The sequence below is a fragment of the Balaenoptera borealis genome (assembly GCF_965194805.1).
Source record: "Balaenoptera borealis genome assembly, chromosome: 15".
Classification (NCBI taxonomy): Eukaryota; Metazoa; Chordata; class Mammalia; order Artiodactyla; family Balaenopteridae; genus Balaenoptera; species Balaenoptera borealis.
The window spans coordinates 11,423,682-11,448,036 of NC_138871.1; the positions used below are offsets into that span (position 1 = coordinate 11,423,682).

The 24,355-nt window shown below is 40.0% G+C and overlaps 1 protein-coding gene across 2 annotated transcripts in view; it reads left to right on the top strand.

Annotated features, from left to right (window-relative positions):
• The window catches only part of MERTK (MER proto-oncogene, tyrosine kinase), a 115,520-nt gene that overhangs the window by 61,376 nt on the left and 29,789 nt on the right, over window positions 1-24,355 (top strand). For both annotated transcript variants that reach the window (XM_082357827.1, XM_082357826.1), the window contains exons 7-9: window positions 1,042-1,225; window positions 8,624-8,775; window positions 22,669-22,822. In XM_082357827.1, the coding sequence (XP_082213953.1) occupies window positions 1,042-1,225; window positions 8,624-8,775; window positions 22,669-22,822 (490 nt within the window). The remainder of the gene's footprint in view (window positions 1-1,041; window positions 1,226-8,623; window positions 8,776-22,668; window positions 22,823-24,355) is intronic.

The following is a 24,355-nucleotide window of genomic DNA, read 5'->3' on the forward strand; positions in this document are numbered from 1 at the left end:
CCACTCGCCGCAACTAGAGAAAGCCCTCGCACAGAAACGAAGACCCAACACAGCCATAAATTAATTAATTAATTAATTAATTTTTTTAAAAAAGTTGTGAAAAATATACAGTGAGAGAAAACTCTGCATGATCCCCATTCCCAGATAAGAGGTTTCCTTAAGGGAAAAGCTGGAAGTTTAGCATAAGACTGAATTTTGCTGGGAATCCCTCTCTCTTGCCTGTGCATACAGAAGACATCTGGAGAGGGATGTGGAGAAACTGGTGGAGTTTATGGAGAGAAAGATGAGGTACAAGGACTCAGGGGAAAGAGCTGATGGGTTTTTAAAAGATTTGGAGAAAAGCTTGTTGGGTGAGGTGCACATGACCCTCTCCTATATCTCCCCACCAAAAAATGCCATAAAATCTACACTATCTATGTTTGCTTTTGGAGTTGAATCTATATGGGAGTGGGAATTGGAGGGTAAGAATAAAGGACATGCTAAAATTAGCCTCAAGGCAAGAGCAGAATTCCTCAGGAGACATAATGAAAAGAAATACAGATTTTTTTAAAAAAAATTAAGTATCTCGTCTTCTAAAGTAGGATTTGGGAAATATTTTCTCTAAAGGGTCAGACAGTAAATATTTCAGGTTTTGCCCCACATACGATGTCCCTTGTCTTTACTGCATATTCTGTGAAACAGCTGAAAAAAAAGATCAAGAACTGAAGTGATTCTGAGAGAGGAAGAGCTACTTTTATTATAAGTTATATTATAATGTAGAATAATTATAATGTTATGATGACGATTATTTGCTCTGTGACCTGCCGGAGTGAGAACACTTATTTTAGGCATTTTTCATCAGGTCCTCAATTGTTGCACAAGTGAGTAGCATGAGTAATACACAGTGATCCTGGTGGGAAATTTAAGGTGTGGCCCGAAAGGAAGCAGGTACTTCCCCTCAGTGGAGAGGAAGGGCCATGTACACCGAATGCATGAATGCCCCAAGTCTGACATTCCTACCCCCTTACTAACGCCTGGTCCACAATTTTACTCTTCATTTAGGTCGAGGAAGTTGAGCCACTGAGTCATGGCTCAGTCATGATTTTTAACACATCTGCTTCACCACATCTGTATCAAATCGAGCAGCTGCAGGCTCTGGCAAATTACAGCATCGGTGTGTCCTGCATGAATGAAGTCGGCTGGTCTGCAGTGAGCCCTTGGGTTCTGGCCAGCACAACCGAAAGAGGTAATTCCTGGGGTTCAGAATGCATATTGTGCCCGATGGCATGTGATGAAACAAATCCTTCCCAGTGGCCTGATTCAGAGTTTAACTTTTTCTTTTTCTTTGTGTGGCCTTTGTCTCTGGAGGATAATTTTATGGAGGTGACCAGTGAAAATGGGAAAGATGTTTCCTTCTATAATTGAAAAGGGTTTAGTGACAAACCTTATACTTGCTATGTATAGGGAATATTTTCTTTTACATAGGAAGATATTAATAGTAGCACACTCTTTATAGCATATATTATTTTAATTAAAATATAAATATGTGAAAGTTATTACTCATAGCATCAAACTTAAGAAAGCTAATAAATGTGAAAGTGGCTAATGTTCAATAAGCACCTACTACATGCCAGGGACCATCTTAGGTACTTTACATGCATTATTTCATTAGCTCCTCATAGCAATCATATGAAGTAGGTACTGTTGTCTCTACATTATTTTCTTATAGCAAATTTTATTTACATCTGTAAACTTTCATTTCTGTGTGCTGCTTTTGATTTCCAAGAGTTTGTATTTTTTTATGAATATTGGAGTCAATATTGTAGTTATGTTAGATTTGAATTGTCCGGTTTCCATTATTTCCCAATTTAGAGCTCTGGATTACTCAGAACCTCTTTCCTGCCCTTAACTCCAGCCTTACATAATCAGTGCTCCAATTTTAATACAGACGGTGGGACAGGTCTAGGTCATAAATTGTTAGGGCTTAATCCTTGAACAAATGAAACTAGTGCCAAGATTGTAAAATATCTTAAATGAGGAAGAAAAGCCTCTGAGAACAATTTTTATATGGTGTTTCATTTTCATTCAGTTCAAAAAACTTTCTGGTTTCTGTTTTGATTTCTTCTTTAACCCATTAGTTACTTAGGTGTCTAACGTAGTTTCCAAATATTTGTATTAGTGATTTCTAATTTCATTCTGTTGGGGCCAAAGAACATAATTCATATCACTTGAATCCTTTGAAATGTATCGAGACTCATTTTACAGCCCAGAACATGGTCTATCTTGATAAATGTTCCATGTGTACTTGAGAATGTGTATTCTGCTCTTATTAGATGGAGTGTTCTATAAATGTCAACTTGGTCAAGTTAGTTGACAGTGTTTTTCAAATTGTATACTTATTGATTTTATGCCTCCTTTTTCTATCAGTTATTTAGACGGGTGCATTGAAATCTGTAGTTATAACTGTGAACTTATCTATTTCTATTTGTAGTTCTAGCTGTTCACATATTTTGAAGTTCTGTTATTTTGTGCATAACTGTGTAATATTACTATGCTCTCCTAATAAATTGGCCACTTTATCATTATGAAATTATTTTCTTTATCTTTGGTAATATTATATTCTGTGAAATCTATTTTATCAATATTAATATAGCCATTTTACTCTTTCTTTTGATTACATGGTGTATCTTTTATTCATACTTATTTTTAACTTACTTGTATCTTTATATTCAATGGGTATTTCATGTAGGCAGTACTTTACTTCACAATCCTTGCCTTTAAATTGGGGTATTTAATCCATTAAAATGTAATGATATCATTCATATGGGTAGATTTACATCTGTCTTCTATTTGTTCTGTCTGTAATTTGTTCCCCTTCTTTTGGATTAATTGAATGTTTTTATTCTATTTTATCTCCTTTGTGACTTATTAGCCATAACTCTTTTTTTCTGTTCTTTCAATGGTTGCTTTAGGGTTTATAGTATACAGGTTTAACTTATTACTATATACCTTCAAGTGATGTTATACCACTTCAGGTATAGTATAGGAACCTTAAAATAGTATACTTTCATTTTTCTTCTCCAGATATTTATGCTATTGTTGTCACTCATTTTACTTTTACATATGTTATAAACCCACACTAGATTGTTATTATTTTTGTTCAAATAGTCATAATCTTTTAGAGTGATTTATATAATTATAAAAAACCTATGTTTACTCAGTTCGTATTTACCCAAATGGTAGTTACCATTTCTAATGTTATTCATTTTTTTGGTGTAAATCTGTACATATTACCATGTGGTATTATTTTCCTTCTTCCTAAAGGATTCTTCATTACTTCTTGTAGTGTGACTCTCGGTGAGAAATTCAGCTTCTGTATGTCTGAAAGAAATCTTTATTTTACTTTTGAGGGGTTTCTTTGGCCTTCATTTTGTAAGATATTTTTATTAGGTATAGAGTTCTAGGTTACTCCACTGTCTTCTTGCTTGCATTGTTTCTGATAACAAATCTGTGGTATTTCTTAATTTATTCCTCTGTGTATAATGTGTCTTATGTCTCTGGTTTTCCTTTTGTATTTGATTTTGAGCAATTTAATTATGATGTGCCTTGGTGTAATTTTCTTTATATCCATTGGGCTTGGGGTTCATTGAACTTCTGAGGTCTGCATGTCTATAGTTTGCATCACATTTGGAAAATGTTGGCCATTGCTTCTTCAAATATTTTTTCTGTTCCCACCTCTCCTCTCCTTTGAGGACTCCAGTTACCCATGTATCATATCACTTGACGTTATCCCTAATTCACTGATGCTATTACTTTTTTCCCTGCTTTTCTCCTTGTGTTTAATTTTGGGTAGTTTCTATTCCTATGTCCTCAAATTCACTAATCTTTTCTTGTGCAGTATCTAATCTGCCATTAATTCTATCTAGTGTATATTTCAACTCTCACATTGTAATTTTTGTCTTTTTTTGTATCTTTCCTGTCTCTACTTAACTTTTGGACCATATGGAATACAGTTATAATAACTGTTTTAATGTCCTTGTCTGCTAATTCTAACATCAGTCTTATTTCTGGAGTGGTTTTGATTGATTCATTTATATTCCTATTGTGGAGAGTACTTTCCAATTTTTCTACATGTCTGGTAATCTTTGGTTGGATTCCTGACATTGTGAATTTTACCTTGTTGAGTGCTAGATATTTTTGTATTCTTATGAATATTGAGCTTTGTTTGGGGTCACAGTTAAGCTAATGGGAAAAGACTGATCCTTTTGGACATTGCTTTTAGTATTTGTTAGGCTGGACCAGAGCAGTGCTTCATCTAGGGTCAACTATTACCCACAATTGAGACAAAACAATTATGTGTACTCTACCCAGTGCTCCTTGAATCATTAGATTTTCCAGGCTGATTGATGGGAACAGACACTATTCCTGGACCTGAGTGAGGCCCAGACACTCTTATCTTAAATTTTTTCATGTGGTTCTTTTCCTGTCTTCCTCCAGAGTCATCCTAGTGACTCCTTTGCCGTCTCCTGGGCGTTTGTCTTTCTTGGTTTACTGTCTCTCATTCTCATGGAGCACCTTCTCAGTTAGCTCTAGAGAGAATATATATATAAATAAAAACTATGGGACCTTGCATGTCTGTTTGTCATACTGGATTGGTAATTTTTCCTAATAGAGAATTTTAGGTTGGAAATGATTTTCCCTCAAAATTTTAAAAGTATTTCTGCATTGTTTTTTAGCTTCATGTGTCATTGTAGAGAATTTTGATAACTTGAGTTTTCTAGGTGAACTGTTTTTTAGTTTTAATTTTTTTTTAAACTTATTTTAAATTTATTTATTTATGGCTGTGTTGGGTCTTCGTTTCTGTGCAAGGGCTTTCTCTAGTTGTGGCAAGTGGGGGCCACTCTTCATTGCGGTGCACGGGCCTTTCACTACTGCGGCCTCTCTTGTTACGGAGCACAGGCTCCAGACGCGCAGGCTCAGTAATTGTGGCTCATGGGCCCAGTTGCTCCGCGGCATGTGGGATCCTCCCAGACCAGGGCTCGAACCCGTGTCCCCTGCATTGGCAGGCAGATTCTCAACCACTGCGCCACCAGGGAAGCCCCCTTTAATTTTTTTTAATATCTTTTCTCTTTAATCATGGCGCTGTAATGAGCTGTGATGTGGGATTTGTTTCATTCATCATTATAGGCATTCGATCTAGGAATGCAAATGCTTTGGTTTTGAGACTTTTTCTTATACATTTTTTCCTTTAAAAATGTTCTTCTATTTTTCTTTCCAGATAACTGTATTAGACATTTGTTGAAACTCTTTAATTGCTTACTCAATTTTTTTTCCCTCAAATTGGCCTCTTTTTTAAAATTTTTATTCTACTTTTCTTTTGGAGATTTACTTGATTTATCTTCTAATTCTTCTATTGAATACTTTATTGAAATTGGCAATATAATATATAAGAATAATTTTATTTTTCATTGACAGTTTTTTCCAGTTCTCAATTATGAGAGCCTTTTCTTATCTTTGGGTATGTTAATTATTGGTTTTGTTTGTTTGTGTTTTAGTTTTCTCTAGTTCCCTACATTGTCTCTGCCTCCTCTGAGTGCTCTGTCCTGTGTTTTGTTCTGGTCCCTGACATTCATGAAGGAGGCCTCCCCAGCCTCTTCTGATCTTCCACCGTCTCTCCTATTGAAGAGTGAAGAACCAGCAATTGATGGGAAGCTCTGTGAGCGTGGGTGAGGCTTGTAGGCTTCACTGTCAGGTGATTGGGCAGCGACCTAAGTGTTTTAGTTTGGATACCCCCAAGTGTCAATATTGGCTTTCTTTCCCCTGGAGCCACTTACTTCCTCTAGAATTGAGTCTCCTGTCTGCTGCCTCAGGAATATGAACACGGCTGCTGATGCTCTAAGATCAGGTGGGGAGGAGCCAGAGGTGGAGTCCCCCTCAGTCAGTGTACGAACTTCCACTTATTTCCCTAGTTGTCAGCCCCTCATCGTGCCTCCATTCTACTGGTGCCCCAAGTCCAGTAGCTTTTCAGTTCAGAGAATAAAGCATCCTGTCTCCTGTGGGAATTTGAGGGATACCTGCCAGCTGTGTGTGGGAATAGGTTAGAAGGATCTCGAGGGCTACTTCCTGATCAAACTTTCAATCTTCCAGTTTTAGTCCCCACTCTGGTCCCTGGGCCCTCCACTTCTGAGCCTCTCTGTGGTTCTTTGGGGAGAATCAGCTTACTGAGTTAATTACACCTTCTTACTCTGCTTTTCAGCTTTCATATGTATGTTGGCATTTCTCTTCCACTGTTGGCTCCTCTGTACCCTGTGAGTTCATACTGTTTTAAATTTCTTATTGTCATCATAGAGGGGTTTTAGGAGGGAGCAGACATAAAGACATGTTGAGTCAGCTGTGTTTCCCTCTAAATTCTACTGTGTGACTCATTTCATAGGTACAGCTTTAGCTATATATTTCCTAAGCTGAAATTTGCTCTAACTTCATGATTACTGCTCCTGGAATCAGCAGAGACAAAGAGGTTACAGTGCCCTTTTTGTTTCCCTTTCAGATATATCAGAAATATACAATTTAATCTCCCCTAAACACTAATACAACAACAGTTTGGTGTATATTATTGCATATTTACTCTTCCTATATGTAAAATACTTATTTTTTAATTTCTAAAATGGATCATTGATACGTACTTTTTTGCAGTTTTATTCCCCCCCGCACCATTAGATATTCTTTCATATCAATTTACATGGTCTCGCAAATTCTTTTCAGTATGGGGTAGTGAGTATTCCATTGGAAAATTATCAGAATTTATTATATCGTAATTATTGACTGAACATTACATTTATTCCTTTCTGTCACTATTATGCTTCAATGAATATAACACTACCTACAGGAGAATTTTTCTAGATTAAATTCATGGAAAGAAAATATTGGTCAAGAGGCATATTTTTTTCAGCTTTAATAGCTACAGTCAAGTTCTTCCCTCCCAAAAAAGAATGTAGTTGTGATCTTAACTTGTTTCCCAAATTATTTTGTACACATACTGTACCCACATACATACTTTTTCTAAAAAGTGCTTTAACTCTTATTATCCTTGTATATAGACATTTTGACATAAAGTGAATATGTGGCTTGTGTAGAATTTACTATAAACCAGAGAGTGAAAACCAGTGCTAAATTCTACACTTTGTCACCTAACCCAGCAAATAGTATTTGACCCTCTGATCTTCATTCATGAGGTATCTTACACACACACACACACGCACACATGCACACACGCACACATACACATACATGTTTAAACTTATTCACTGATTAGCTCTGTTCAGATCATTAGTAACCTGGCTCTGGACTTTAAAACGTGGCTTCCTTCTGAGATCAGCAGTGTTCCCTGCCTTGTACAGCTCAAATGACATAGAACTGATCCCCAGCTGGCCTTCTTGACCTTCTGCTGCACAGGTGTCTACTGGAGAATCCTCTTGGAGTTGTGTGTGTTTTGCTCCCCCAAGAGGAGTCCGTGAGCTCTACCTACCTCCTTCCCTGTCTTCCACTTCTTTGTTGTTTTAGTTTGGAAAGGGCGTACTTTTTTAAAAAACTTTTATTGAAGTAGAGTTGATTTACAATGTTGTGTTAGTTTCAGGTGTACAGCAAAGTGATTCAGTTATACATTCTTCTTCAGATTCTTTTCCATTATAGTTTATTACAAGATATTGAATATAGTTCCCTGTGCTATACAGTAGGTCCTTGTTATCTATATTATATATAGTAGTTTGTATCTGTTAATCCCAAACTCCTAATTTATCCCTCCCCCTCCTTTCCCCTTTGGTAACCATAAGTTTGTTTTCTGTCTGTGAGTCTGTTTCTGTTTTATAAATAAGTTCATTTGTATCATTTTTAAAGATTCCACATATAAGTGATATCATATTATATTTGTCTTTGTCTGACTTCGCTTAGTATGATCATCTCTAGGTCCATAGTGCTTACTTTTTGTGTGTATGTGTGGCCTTTTTAAGAGAATTTTATTTGAGTGGTTCTTACAAAGATTGTTGCAATATGAAAGTCATTTGTTTGATAGAAATATCAAGCTGTCTTGTCAAACACACTAAAGTAGCCCAAAAATATATTTCAGAGCTCACAGAGCCTAAAAAGAGCAAAGATTATATGCAACCAGACAAAACCTATTTCTGCATTTCCTATTTCTTGCTCAGACTGCTTTGCTTACCAGCCTGTCACTAAACATCTTGAGGAAACGCAGGGATCATTTTGTTTGGAATCTTAGACACGAAGCTTACTTTTTTAAACTCATGATATCTTAATGGTCCTCGATTGAAAAGAAGGTGGAAGTCCACTATTTTTTTTTTTAAACAAAAGTGACATCGAAGAGATTTTATCATGAAGGAAGTGTTGGAAAATGAGAAGAACTAACATTTTCTGAGTGCCTACGATGAACTAGACGCTGTGCTAAGCACTTACATACCATATCTTAATAAATCTTCATAGAACTGTATGAAAGTCCACTATTAATCTCAGTCTCATTTGAGTGCTTTGCATAGAAAACTAAAAAACCAAACGTACAAAAACCAAGAAGAGAATGACTCTCTATGTGCTTTTCTTCGTACTTCCTCATCCTTCTCTCCTTTCTCTTTTGTAGCCCCGTCCGTAGCACCTGTGAATGTCACTATGTTTCTGAATGAGTCTAGCAACAAGGTGGATGTCAAATGGATCAAGCCTCCAATTAAGCGGCAGGATGGGGAACTGGTGGGCTACCGGATCTCTCACATGTGGCAGAATGCAGAGACGTCCGTAAGTCTGAACTTTAACAGAGTGCACTTGTCTTCTTGGATTTGCTGATTTAATACTGCTTTAGGAGCTTTCCTTTTGTCGTGAAAAGGCCTGATATTATTGGGTTAGGCAAGGCACCTTTCAATGGGAGATAAACAATGTAGTAAACATTAGAAGTGCCTGAAAATTTAACAAAATTCCAAGAAATCTTTGGGGCTTTCCTCACTCACTCTTCATCCATTCATTTATTTCATTAGTCAATGTGAATAGAACTCATCCTCTGTTGTCACCTGATTCTTGCCTTCAGGGAACTTAGACTCTTTGAGGAAGACAGTGTGAACTACTCAGAGGGGTTACCGGGCTTAGCGGTCCTGCAATTCATAACCTCTTGGAAATTCCAGAAGATGATTGTCAGGGAAGACCCCCAGCCTCATAGCGGATGGCAAGAGTAACTAGAGCCCGAAGGAGAGGGCTGAGCAGGCAAGCAGGTGGATTGGCACAGCCCTGTAGGACTTACTGCATATAGCACAGCTTTGTTAGACGTGACTCCAGTCAAGCCCAGAGGGCCTTCTGATTTTGATTGCTGAGAGGTCTAAAGATGGCGGGAACATCTGACCCAAGACAGAAGTGGTGAGGGGGACAGCTGACTGTGGTTAGGTGGGCAGCTCCCAGACAGGCCCCTTTCCCACTTGCGAAAGGAAGAGGGTTGAGGTGACACTAACTTCTCATGACACAGAGTATCTGTAGAAGAGCAGACGCACTGGCTTTATCCTCAGGACTGTCTCTTCTTTACCACCACTGCGGAAAGCATGCTTCTTTTGTGCTATTACAGTCCTCATTGATCTAACCCTGGTAACAGGTCAGACTTCAGCACCCTCGTGGCATCTGTAGGGCGCATCACAGGAAAGTTACAGTTTCTTGGCACGAGAGAGGAACGGGGTGAACAGCTGCACTGACTGATGATGTCCAGGCTTTGTGTCGGTCACCTTTAACCTCATACCACCCAGCTTTTACCAAAACTGCTGTCTTCCAAAAGAACAATTTGAATTTATTTTTTTTCTTTTCCTGCCTCAGTTTACCTATCAGGAAGCAGACTGTCAGAAGCAGTAGTGATGGAAAAGGAAGAGAGCTTAGAAATCCATGGTTTGTTCGGCCTCATAGTAGATGATAAAAGGATGCTATTTGTACCAGTCAAAACCCTGCTTAAGAGAGTTGCAGCTATGAGATAAGAAGTCTCTCATTTCCTGGTCTTTTGTCTCAGAGCATTTGTGCAAGGTGCCTATTGATCACATTTGCACACTGTCCGAGTCAGAGGAATCAAATGCCTCTCTTAGAGGATGGCTCCTGCTTACAATACTACATTCTTAGTAGAGATACATGAAGGTCCAGTGATTGCATTCTGATTCAGTAGGAACTTTGGTTGGCAGAAAATAGCGATTCTCAGCAGACACTTGAGTGATGTGGAAACAAACCGGTTTCTTTAAAGAGCTGCAGGTCATCCTTTCTCCTTCTCCCCTGGTGTGGGTGAAAGATACTTCTTTAGGGGGGGACCCATGAAGCTGAGGCGTGCTGAAGGGCAGGAGTGATGAAAGCCTTACAAATGACATGACGTGGCCAAGGAGCCTAACACACAAGTGCCAATGACACCCAGCCTTGCATTCTCTCTGCCCTTTGTTCAGAATGCTCCCCTCTGTAGTGAGAACGATACCACCACAGTTAGGGCTGTGACCTTTCCAGTCATTACCTCCTTGGAGATGCTAGATCATCCCAGCAGGAAGGTCATTTGCGTTGTACTCATGCTCTACTCTGCGCATCACGACAGTCTTGTGACAACAGAAGACTTAGTGGCTCACTTTACTTTGGGTAACATTCTCTGAGGCCGCTAAGCTCCCAGCTCACCAGGCGCAGCTGGAGACAAATAAGAACACTGAAGAGAAGCTCAGCCCGGGAGGAGCCTAAAACCCCCTTCCAAAGTGAAGCTTGAAATGACCTCTGTACCCATCACTTCGCTTCCCTAAACTCCCTTCTTTTCCAATGGGCAAGAGTTAGACACAACTTCCTCTCGAAATCGTCCTTTCATTTTCATTTTAAAACTGTTACTGGGGACTTCCCTGGTGGTCCAGCAGTTAAGACTCCACGCTCCCAATGCAGGGGGCCTGGGTTTGATCCCTGGTCAGGGAACTAGATCCCGCACACAGTAACTAAGACCCAGTGCAGCCAAATAAATAAAAATAAAATAAATATTTTTTAAAAAAGAAAGAAAACTGTTACTAAAACTACATCTTCTTTATGTAAGGTGATGAAATTGGATATTTTTGGAAGATATTCTTATTTATTACTCTAATAAGGGAGGGTTTTTTTGTATGGAATTTCAGAACTTTCTTGAAGTCGTCTTTGGGTGGGTTATTACAGTTTGCTGGAAATTTAGTTTTCAAAATTTGTACCTTCAGTATCCTACAACTGTGTGTCACTCTCAGACTAAGAAACTCCTGGTATTTACTGTATGGACATTTACTGTATCTTGATGAAGTCATCAATGTGTTTTCACTCTCTTTTTCTTGCTATCCCTTGCCTTCCAAATCAAAGCTTAAAATACAAAGGTCAGGATCAAGTAAAATCTGTTCTCCTTGAAGTTGGAGCTGTGCCTTGCTCATCTTTGTACCATCTGAACACAGGACCTTAAACTTGCTCTGTAGGCATTTATGGCACTATGAACTTGATGTATGGACCTGGCTGACATCTGAACCAGCAGGAGAATTTCTCTCTCTGAATGGGACAGTCTTTTGATGAGTGTGGACCGGTATTTCTTGTCCCATTCCCATAAAGTGTCAGTAGACCTGTGAGAATTCAGTGAGCAGATAAGTTTATAAAATACTGCGTACTATACCCCCTTCTGGAAGACCCGCAGTGTATACTGGCAAGTTCAAGGTTCTCCAGTGTTCTGCAATAAATAAATCTGTTTACCTTTGACCGAGATTTGCCCGAACCTTAGACAGAGACTCATTTTTATACGTGTCATTCTTGTAGAGCTCATTGTTTTGGGATTGGGGCTCTAATGCTGGTTTAACTGTGTTTGGAAAGGGTGGAGATCTTTGATCAGAAGGAAGTTTCATAGCCAATTATGATGGGCCAAGAGACATGACATGTAGAACCAGCTTCTTTAAAGACACAGGGAAGCCACAGTGCACTCAAGGCTTCCTTCCTTGGGCCCAGACCCCTGCCTCCTAGCAAGCTGCATGCCTGGAGGGTAGATGTGCCCACTGCCTCTTCCCTTTCCTCATTTCTCCCTCTCACTCACTGTCACAGGAGGGCAGAGCATGCGAACTAGTGTCATTTTAAGGTAAAAAGAACAGGTGGGGTTCTTGTGAGACAGGCCAGACAGGGGTCTGAAACATTTCTGAAACCCAAGGTTCCATCAAGAATGGTACCTTTTGCCTGGAAGAGAAAGCTACGATGAAGAGCAACTCCATGAATGGGTCAAATAAAATTCTTGGTTTGGGAACTAGACAGCCTTGGTTATTTTCTCTAGTGCACCAAGACTTGAAAGATACTACTCGCTCAGTTCTATCCTAGAGCTTTTCAGTTATAGGGAAAGAAGATCAAAATACAGCACCTTACAGGTGCTATAGGAATGTAGGAATAATAATAACCATCATCAGTTACTTACAGTGTTGATTACTTACAGACCCTGTGCCAAGTGTTTTACATAAAAGGCCTCATTTAACCCTTACAAAAACGCTGTGAGAAAGGTACTATTTTCTCCTTTTTCATTTGAGGAAACTGAAACTCAGAGACATTGAGTAACTTACCCAGAGTCACACAGCTTAGAATTGCAGCACTGAAATAAGAACCCAGGTCTGACTGACTCCAAAGCCAGTGCTTTTCAGAGCCCCACTACTCTTCTCCAGATGCCCTTGGCTTTCTCCACAGTACAGTGTCTCTTGTTCAAATTCCACAGCGTGGCCTCTTAGCAGAAAGAAGTGAAAACAGGACAGGTTTCAAGAGTAAGATGTGAGGGTTTTACACTGATGATTGTGCATTTGAAGCCCTTTTGAACAAGTTTGTTGTCACATGGGGTAGTTCTTTCCCTACTGAAGGTTACTGTTATTTGAGGCAATAAAATGGGCCATATTCTTTTTTTTTTTTTTTTTTTAGCCTAAGTAGTTTTATTTATTTATTTATTTTTGAATTTTATTTTTTTAATACAGCAGATTCTTATTAGCTATCTATTTTATACATATTAGTGTAAATGTCAATCCCATTCTCCCAATTCATCGCACCACCAGCACCACCCCCGCTTTCCCCCCTTGGTGTCCATACGTTTGTTCTCTACATCTGTGCCTCTATTTCTGCCTTGCAGTCCAGTTCATCTGTACCGTTTTTCTCGATTCCACATATATGTGTTAATATATGATATTTGTTTTTCTCTTTCTGACTTACTTCACTCTGTATGACACTCTCTAGGTCCAACCACATCTCTACAAATGACCCAATTTCGTTCCTTTTTACGGCTGAGTAATATTCCATTGTATATATGTACCGCATCTTCTTTATCCATTCGTCTGTCAGTGGGCATTTAGGTTGCTTCCATGACCTGGCTATTGTAAATAGTGCTGCAGTGAACATTGGGGTGCATGTGTCTTTTTGAATTATGGTTTTCTCTGGGTATATGCCCAGTAGGGGAATTGCTGGGTCATATGGTAATTCTATTTTTAGTTTTTTAAGGAACCTCCATACTGTTCTCCATAGTGGCTGTATCAATTTCCATTCCCACCAACAGTGCAAGAGGGTTCCCTTTCCTCCACACCCTCTCCAGCATTTATTGTTTGTAGATTTTCTGAAGACGCCCATTCTAACCAGTGTGAGGTGATACCTCATTGTAGTTTTGATTTGCATTTCTCTAGTAATTAGTGATGTTGAGCAGCTTTTCATGTGCCTCTTGTCCATCTGTATGTTCTGTATGTCTTCTTTGGAGAAATGTCTGTTTAGCTCTTCTGCCCATTTTTAGATTGAGTTGTTTGTTTTTTTAATTTTGAGCTGCATGAGCTGTTATATTTTGGAGATTAATCCTTTGTCCCTTGATTCGTTTGAAAATATTTTCTCCCATTCGGAGGGTTATCTTTTCATCTTGTTTATAGTTTCCTTTGCTGTGCAAAAGATTTTAAGTTTCATTAGGTCCCATTTGTTTATTTTTGTTTTTATTTCCATTACTCTGGGAGGTGGGTCAAAAAAGATCTTGCTGTGATTTATGTCAAAGAGTGATCTTCCTATGTTTTCCTCTAAGAGTTTTGTAGTGTCCGGTCTTACATTTAGGTCTTTAATCTACTTTGAGTTTATTTTTGTGTATGGTGTTAGGGAGTGTTCTAATTTCATTCTTTTACATGTAGCTGTCCAGTTTTCCCAGCATCACTTATTGAAGAGACTGTCTTTTCTCCATTGTATATCCTTGCCACCTTTGTCATAGATTAGTTGACCAGAGGTGCGTGGGTTTATCTCTGGGCTTTCTATCCTGTTCCATTGATCTATATTTCTGTTTTTGTGCCAGTACCATAGTGTCTTGATTACTATAACTTTGTAGTATAGTCTGAAGTCAGGGAGTCTGATTCCTCCGGCTCTGTTTTTTTCCCTCAAGATTGCTTTGGCTATTCAGGGTCTTTTGTGTCTCCATACAAATTTTAAGATCTTTTGTTCTAGTTCTGTAAAAAATGCCATTGGTAATATAATAGGGATTACATTGAATCTGTAGATTGCTTTGGGTAGTATAGTCATTGTCACAATATTGTTTCTTCCAATCCAAGAACATGGTATATCTCTCCATCTGTTTGTGTCATCTCTGATTTCTTTCATCAGTGTCTTATAGTTTCCTGAGTACAGGTCTTTTACCTCCTTAGGTAGGTTTATTCCTAGGTATTTTATTCTTTTTGTTGCAATGGTGAAGGAGATTGTTTCCTTAATTTCTCTTTCTGATCTTTTGTTGTTAGTGTAGAGGAATACAAGAGATTTCTGTGCATTAATTTTGTATCCTGCAACTTTATGAAATTCATTGATTAGCTCTAGTAGTTTTCTGGTGGCATCTTTAGGATTATCTATGTATAGTATCATGTCATCTGCAAACAGTGACAGTTTTACTTCTTCTTTTCCAATTTGGATTCCTTTTATTTCTTTTTCTTCTCTGATTGCCATGGCTAGGACTTCCAAAACTATGTTGAATAATAGTGGTGAGAGTGGACATCCTTGTCTTGATCTTAGAGGAAATGCTTTCAGTTTTTCACCATTGAGAATTTTTGCTGTGGGTTTGTTGTATATGGCCTTTATTATGTTGAGGTAGGTTCCCTCGATGCCCACTTTCTGGAGAGTTTTTATGATAAATGGGTGTTGAATTTTGTCAAAAGCTTTTTCTGCATCTATTGAGATGATCATATGGTTTTTATTCTTCAATTTGTTAATATGGTGTATCACATTGATTGCTTTGTGTATATTGAAGAATCCTTGAATCCCTGTGATAAATCCCACTTGATCATGGTGTATGATCCTTTTAATGTGTTGTTGGATTCTGTTTGCTAGTATTTTGTTGAGGATTTTTGCATCTATATTCATCAGTGATATTGGTCTGTAATTTTCTTTTTTTTGTGGTATCTTTGTCTGGTTTTGGTATCAGGGTGATGGTGGCCTCGTAGAATGAGTTTGGGAGTGTTCCTTCCTCTGCAACTTTTTGGAAGAGCTTGAGAAGGATGTGTGTTAGCTCTTCTCTAAATGTTTGATAGAATTCACCTGTGAAGCCATCTGGTCCTGGACTTTTGTTTGTTGGGAGATTTTTAATCACAGTTTCAATTTAATTACTTGTGTTTGGTCTGTTCTGTTCATATGTTCTATTTCTTCCTGGTTCAGTCTTGGAAAGTTATACCTTTCTAAGAATTTGTCCATTTCTTCCAGGTTGTCCATTTTATTGTCAGAGTGTTGCTTGTAGTAGTCTCTTATGATGCTTTGTATTTCTGCGGTGTCTGTTGTAACTTATCCTTTTTCATTTCTAATTTTATTGATTTGAGTCCTCTCCCTCTTTTTCTTGATGAGTCTGGCGAAAGGTTTATCAATTTTGTTTATCTCCTCAAAGAACCAGCTTTTAGTTTTATTGATCTTTGCTATTGTTTTCTTTGTTTCTATGTCATTTATTTCTCCTCTGATCTTTATGATTTCTTACCTTCTACTAACTTTGGGTTTTGTTTGTTCTTCTTTCTCTAGTTCCTTTAGGTGTAAGGTTAGATTGTTTATTTGAGATTTTTCTTGTTTCTTGAGGTAGGATTGTATTGCTATAAGCTTCCCTGTTAGAACTGCTTTTGCTGCATCCCATAGGTTTTGGATCGTCGTGTTTTCATTGTCATTTGTCTCTTAGTATTTTTTTATTTCCTCTTTGATTTCTTCAGTGATCTTTTGGTTAGTTAGTAACGTATTGTTTAGCCTCCATGTGTTTGTTTTTTACATTTTTTTCCCCTGTAATTGATTTCTAATATCATAGCGTTGTGGTCAGAAAAGATGCTTGATGTGATTTCAATTTTCTTAAATTTACCAAGGCTTGATTTGTGACCCAGGCTGTGATCTATCCTGGAGAATGTTCCATGTGCACTTGAGAAGAAAGTGTAATCTGCTGTTTTCGGAATGTCCTATAAATATCAATTAAATCTATCTGGTCTTTTGTGTCATTTAAAGCTTGTGTTTCTTTATTAATTTTCTGTCTGGATGATCTGTCCATTGGTGTAAATGAGGTGTTAAAGTCCCCCACTATTACTGTGTTACTGTTGATTTCCTCTTTTATAGCTGTTGGCATTTGCCTTATGTATTGAGGTGCTCCTATGTTGGGTACATATATATTTATAATTGTTATATCTTCTTGGATTGATCCCTTGATCTTTATGTAGTGTCCTTCCTTGTCTTTTTTTTTTAATTTATTTATTTTATTTTTGGCTGCATTGGGTCTTCGTTGCTGTGCACGGGCTTTCTCTAGTTGTGGCAAGTGGGGTCTACTCTTCGTTGCGGTGCACGGGTTTCTCATTGCAGTGGCTTCTCTTGTTGCAGAGCAAAGGCTCTAACTGTGCAGGCTTCAGTAGTTGTGGTGCACAGGCTCAGTAGTTGTGGCTCACGGACTCTAGAGCGCAGGCTCAGTAGTTGTGGCGCACGGGCTTAGTTGCTCCGTGGCATGTGGGATCTTCCCGGACCAGAGCTCGAACCCGTATCCCCTGCATTGGCAGGCGGATCCTTAACCACTGCACCACCAGGGAAACCCCTTCCTTGTCTCTTGTAACATTCTTTATTTTAAAGTCTATTTTATTTGATATGAGTATTGCTACTCCAGCTTTATTTTGATTTCCATTTGCATGGAATATCTTTTTCCATCCCCTCACTTTCAGTCTGTATGTGTCCGTAGGTCTGAAGTGGGTCTTGTGTAGACAGCATACATATGGGTCTTGTTTTTGTATCCATTCAGCGAGCCTGTATGTTTTGGTTGGAGTATTTAATCCATTCACGTTTAAGGTAATTATCGATATGTATGTTCCTATTACTATTTTCTTAATTGTTTTGGGTTTGCTTTTGTAGGTCCTTTTCTACTCTTGTGTTTCCCACTTAGAGAACTTCCTTTAGCATTTGTTGTAGAGCTGGTTTGGTGGTGCTGAATTCTCTTAGCTTTTGCTTGTCTGTAAAGCTTTTGATTTCTCTGTCAAATCTGAATGATATGCTTGCCTGGTAGAGTAATCTTGGTTGTAGGTTCTTCCCTTTCATCACTTTAAATATATCGTGCCACTCCCTTCTGGCTTGTAGAGTTTCTGCTGAGAAATCAGCTGTTAACATTATGGGAGTTTCCTTGTATGTTATTTGTCCTTTTTCCCTTGCTGCTTTTAATATTTTTTCTTTGTCTTTAATTTTTGTCAGTTTGATTACTGTGTGTCTTGGTGTGTTTCTGTTTGGGTTTATCCTGCCTGGGACTCTCTGTGCTTCCTGGACTTGGGTGGCTATTTCCTTTCCCATGTTAAGGAAGTTTTCGACTATAATCTCTTCAAATATTTTCTCTGTCTCTTCTCCTTCTGGGACCCCTATAATGTGAATGTTGGTGTGTTTAATGTTGTCCCAGAGGTCTCTTAGGCTGTCTTCATTTCTTTTCATTCTTTTTTCTTTATTTTGTTCCACGGCAGTGAATTCCACCATTCTCTCTTCCAGGTCACTTATCCGTTCTTCTGCCTCAGTTATTCTGCTATTGATTCCTTCTAGTGTATTTTTCATTTTAGTTATTGTATTGTTCATCTCTGTTTGTTCTTTAATTCTTCTAGGTGTTTGTTCTTTAATTCTTCTAGGTCTTTGTTAAACATTTCTTGCATCTTCTCGATTTTTGCCTCCATCCTTTGTCCGAGGTCCCGGATCATCTTCAGTATCATTATTTTGAATTCTTTTTCTGGAAGGTTGACTTCATTTAGTTGTTTTTCTGGGGTTTTATCTTGTTCCTTCATCCGGTACATAGTCCTCCGCCTTTTCATTTTGTCTATCTTTCTGTGAATGTGGTTTTCATTCTACAGGCTACAGGATTGTAGTTCTTCTTGCTTTTGCTGTCTGCCCTCTGGTGGGTGAGGCTATCCAAGAGGCTTGTGCAAGCTTCCTGATGGGAGGGACTGGTGGTGGGTATAGCTGGGTGTTGCTCTGGTGGGAAGAGCTCAGTAAAACTTTAATCTTCTTGTCTTCTGATGGGTGGGGCTGAGTTCCCTCCCTGTTGGTTGTTTGGCCTGAGGTGACCCAGCACTGGAGGCTACAGGTTCTTTGGTGGGGCTAATGGCGGACTCTGGGAGGGCTCATGCCAAGGAGTACTTCCCAGAACTTCTGCTGCCAGTGTCCTTGTCCCCGTGGTGAGCCACAGCCACCCCCTGCCTCTGCAGGAGACCCTCCAACACTAGCAGGTAGGTCTGGTTCAGTCTCCTATGGGGTCACTGCTCCTTCCCCCTCGGTCCTGATGCACACTTTTGTGTGCCCTCCAAGAGTGGAGTCTCTGTTTCCCCTAGTCCTGTCTAAGTCCTGCAGTCAAATTCCACTAGCCTTCAAAGTCTGATTCTCTGGAAATTCCCCCTCTGTTGCCAGACCCCCATGTTGGGAAGCCTGACATGGGGCTCAGAACCTTCACTCCAGTGGGTGGACTTCTGTGGTATAAGTGTTCTCCAGTTTGTGAGTCACCCACCCAGCAGTTATGGGATTTGATTTTATTGTGATTGCACCCCTCCTACCATCTCATTATGGCTTCTCCTTTGTCTTTGGATGTGAGGTATCTTTTTTGGTGAGTTCCAGTGTCTTCCTGTCGATGATTGTCCAGCAGTTAGTTGTGATTCCGGTGCTCTCGCAAGAGGGAGTGAGCGCACCTCCTTCTACTCTGCCATCTTGAACCAGTCTCCCCCTGAGTAATTTTGAAATGGGCCATATTCTTTTTTCTTCTTTGGCTGTGCTGCATGGCTTGCAGGATCTTAGTTCCCCAACCAGGGATTGAACCCAGGCCCTCGGCAGTGAAAGCGCGGAGTCCCAACCACTGGACCGCCAGGGAATTACCTGTATTCTTAATTACAGTTACAAATTATGGGGTTGTGAATTCTTACAGAGTTGGAGATATTAAGGTCTTTTTGATAAGTGAAAACAAATATCCAGTTGCCCTGACCAACACTGAAGCCACACAATGAGAAAAAGAAACTGTGTTTCCAAAGATGTGCTATTACTTTCCCCAACCGGCAAGGTCCATATGTTTTCTATGTAAGTAAAGTTGTAGTCAAACTGATTTCATTACCTGACAATGCCTTTAGGTTTTAAGTTCTTAGAGATATGGGCCTGTGTTGGTGAAACTGAAAGCTCACTAAATGAGAAATGTGCAGCTGACCCATGACCTGTGTCCTGTGGCCAGACCACATTGTGCCCATGAGATGACCCCTCCTTCGGCAGTCTGCACCCTGACAGCAAGAGACATAACACATCGGGGGTGAGCCGGGGGCTCCTACAGCTGTCTGAAATTAGATGGATCTCTGCCAACTTTCAAAATCAAGACTAAAATACTTGGGGATATGGATGTGGTCACACCTTTCTTTACGTATTTGGCATCAAAACGGTGTGAATAAATTACATCAACTTTTAACATTGGGAATCATGTTTAAATTATATTTGAGGTTACTATTTAAAGACATTTTTGGAGAAAATTGGACACCTCCACTAAGTGTTTATCATTTATCTTTCTAATCACTACTTCAACATTGATTACAATTCCACCCCTAAAGTGGGATGATTTTTTATGTATTTCCAAAATGGGTTCCCAGTGAGCGGTGGCTGGCATCATTTCCATGCTTCAAGATTCAGGATAGGACTTCCCTGGTGGCGCAGTGGTTAAGAATCCACCTTAACCAGGAGACACGGGTTTGATCCCTGGTCTGGGAAGATCCCACGTGCCACGAAGCAGCTAAGCCCATGCGCCACAACTACTGAGCCTGTGTTCTAGAGCCCGTGAGCCACAACTGCTGAGCCCGTGTGCCACAACTACTGAAACCAGTGTGCCTAGAGCCCATGCTCCATAACAAGAGAAGCCACCGCAATGAGAAGCCCGTGCACTGTAACGAGGAGTAGCCCCCGCTCACTGCAACTAGAGAAAGCCCACGCACAGCAACGAAGACCCAATGCAGTCAAAAATAAGTAAATAATTTTGTAAAATTAATTAGTTAATTAAATTTTAAAAAGATTAAAAAAAAGATTCAGGATAATGCCAACTGTGATGGTGGCCATTGTGACTCTTGGGTAACCTTTGCTCTGGGTCAGGCACTGTTTCAAGTACTTCACACAGATTAACTCCTTACATTTATTAACTCAAAGAGTAGGAGGTGGAAGTTAAAAAGTAACTCCTCTGGGGTTTCATAGGGAGTTATAGGCCCTATGGGGATAGGTGTTATCAACTGCTTTTATGTTCATTTCCAAAAGGATAATTTTGGTTTTGTTGGGATTTCTCTTCTTCTTGGGATTGAATTCTTCCAAAACTGTGTGTGTCCCCTTATTTTAAGATAGTTTTTCTCATAAACAAGGTATTACGTTTGAATCTTTGCAGACAAAATGTGTGACACCAGGAGCAGGCCCCATGTTCCTTGTCAGGCATGAAGTCTTTTGTACTTTGAAGAGCTGTTAGGTTTTTTGTGTGTTTTTTTTTTTGTTTTTATTTATTTATTTATTTTTGGGTGTGTTGGGTCTTCGTTTCTGTGCGAGGGCTTTCTCTAGTTGTGCCAAGCAGGGGCCACTCTTCATCGTGGTGTGCGGGCCTCTCACTATTGCGGCCTCTCCCGTTGCGGAGCACAGGCTTCAGACGCTCAGGCTCAGTAGTTGTGGCGCACGGGCCCAGTTGCTCCGCGGCATGTGGGATCTTCCCAGACCAGGGCTTGAACCCGCGTCCCCTGCATTGGCAGGCAGACTCTCAACCACTGCGCCACCAGGGAAGCCCAAGCTGTTAGGTTTGTTTTTTTTTTTAAGCTGTTAGGTTTTAAACTGTGGGGTATATGCACCATTTCTCAGCTGCCAGTCAAGGTTCCGTGACTGTGAGGGCTTTGACAATGAAGTTACTCTACTTGATGATTTTCTGTCCTCCCCAAATTATATAGAGAATGACCAACTAACACATAATCAAAACTGGGTTAGCCATACAGAAAATGCCTTTTGATATATCAAAAAAAAAGACTAATTTGTCTACCTAATTAACAAAAAATTTATGGCAAATCTTTTAGGCACTGAGTCCAATAGGGTTAAAAAACCAAAAACAACAACAACAAAAAATTAAGACCATAGTTTTCCCTTTCATCCCTTGCCTGGGGACATTTCTAGGTCCTCATGGTCACTGCCTGTTTAGATTATAAACAGTCTCCAGGTAGCTGACCCAGGTGTCCCCATTGGTCATGAGTGATGGGACTGCCCTCTCCATAAGGGCCGAGCTGGTTCCACCCAGCACCATTGGGAGAAGTGACCAGCATGAGTGACCAGGGAAGGAAGTTACCACCCAGACCAGGCCCCTGCTATCCATTGCTGATCCATGCTGTCTGTGCTCCATGTGTGATATCTCTCTGTGAAAACAAATCTCCATAATTTAGAATTAAAGACATGTTCCTAGTGTTACATTTCAGCCTTCACCAGCCCTATGGTTCCTATTTGAAAAGCCAATCCCAAATGCAAAATTAGTTTCCCGCGCCAGAGAACACCATGATAGTCAAGGTTTGGAAACAAAGGGGAAAGTATTTTTTTCCCCTGGTTATTTTTTAAAAAATCTCCCCCATCCACCATGTTTTAATGGGTCAAGTTGCACAGCAATGTCTTTAAAACAAAATAAGTAAAGCCAGATTTTTGAAAATGGAGCACGTTGTGTGTTTGTTGCTGGAAGAATAAGTGTCAGTGCCCTTCTAAATGTAGACTGTAGTCACAACTCTTAGAATTGCAAGGAACACAAGCCCACTTGTGCTGGTTCAAGGAAGCTGGCAGGTCGTCAATGTCAAGGTTCAGTGCAGCTCCTGGGCAGTGTTCTCTGGGGGTTCTGAGGGCGGGAGTGTCGAGGAGACAGTCTTGCTCTTGCCTTCGGGTGCGTCTGCCACATTGTTCCCTTTCTTCCAGAGGTTTCTTCACTGACCCCTCTAAGTACCATGTTCGCACGACCCTAGTAGGCCCAGATCCCCAGGACCTGAGGATGCTGCCAGCCTGTCCTGCATCACTGCCCGCCTATTGGCTCCCTTGGCTGTGGCCTGAGTGAGGAAGGGACGCTGTGGAAACACAGCCGCTGCCCCTGGGATGTGGGTGGGGCAGCTTCCCTCGCAAGAACTTCCCTCGGGCGACGAGGCCCCTGGTGCCTCAGTATTTCCTTTCCTTTCCTTTCCTCTCTGTCCCCAGAAAGAGCTCTCGGAAGACGTCGGCCAGAACGACAGTCTTGCTCAACTTTCTGTTCAAGTCCACAACGCCTCGTGCACCGTGAGGATTGCAGCCATCACCAAAGGGGGAGTCGGGCCCTTCAGTGACCCAGTGAAAATATTTGTCCCTGCACACGGTGAGAGCTGGTGCCCGATTGACTCACGGAACATCAGTCCGGGCAACACACAGGTGGCCGGAGAGTAGCCTGTGGCATGGACGGCTTGTTTAAGAATGAAACATAAAGACCAAAAGGAAATTTCGCAGTGATGAGGATAGTTGATAGTTGATCACAGAGCTGTCGATACCCTTGAGTCTTCCCACTACTATTACTATCCAGTGTAATAACTTCCTAGGAAGATTCATCCTTTCAGAACCCAGAATTTGACTGGACTTAATGAATTTAGGTTTCTTGTTTTTGTTTTTAACTTTTATTAGAGTATAATTGATTTACAAAGTTATGTTAGCTACAGGTGTACAGCAAGGTCAGTCAGTTATACATGTACATATATCCACTCTTTTTTAGATTCTTTTCCCACATAGGTCATTACAGAGTATTGAGTAGAGTTCCCTGTGCTATATGGTAGGTCCTTATTAGCTATTTTATATATAGTATTGAATTTAGTTTAAATGTATCCAAACTACATGACTGAATTTTGGATAGGCAGTGTGGCTAATCCTCAGCTCTCTATAATTGGCACTGTTGGTTTATTTGCTAGTGTTTGCTTTAAGCGGTGCAGCTTGCTCTGTTAGCAGTCATTCAAACCTTAGGTAACATGCTTTGTGATTGATTGGTACAGAACAAGAAGCGTTTCCTATAGAAGCCATCTTTACACGGCGCTGGGCTCGCTCAGCTAAATGCCCATCCCTGCGTGCTGGCTTCTGCTTGTTGTTGGAGTGGCCTTAAGCAAGGTGACGCCGTGGTGCCCCAAGTGGCCCAAATGCTGTGTTTGCTTCTGTAGACCAGGGCAGCCGCCTTTGTTCTGACTCTGACCTGCCCTAGGTTGTTTGGTAATAAACTGCTACCATAAACTCTACGCAGACATCTATATGGGTATGATTTGTGCATCTACAAGTTCTTGCCAAATATATAGCCTTTGTAGCCGTAGCAGACAGGACTTGGGAACAGACGGTTGAGTCCCCGTATGTCTGTCCCAGTGACCCTCAAATATGTTCTCCTTTTTAGTGCCAAATTGGATCCATATTACAGCTCCTACAGCCTATAAGCCGAGTCCCAAGGGAACATTAGTAACTGGTGTTGGGGACACAAGGCGTGCCTACCTGGCAGAAATTCAGGGACAATGAGATTCTGATTCTAGAGGCACAGGTTAAAAATCAGAGTTTAACACAGACATAGAAAACAAACTTATGGTTACCAAAGGGGAAAGGGGGTGGGGGAGGGATAAATTAGGAGTTTGGGATTAGCAAATACAAACTAGTACATATAAAATAGATAAACAATTAGGTCCTACTGTGTAGCACAGGGAACTATATTCAATTTATTGTAACAAACCATAATGGAAAAGAATATGAAAAAGAATATATATATTATATATATATATATATACACACACACACACATACACACACATACATATAACTGAATCACTTTGCTGTACACCAGAAACTAACACAACATTGTAAATCAACTATACTTCTTTTTTTTTTTTTT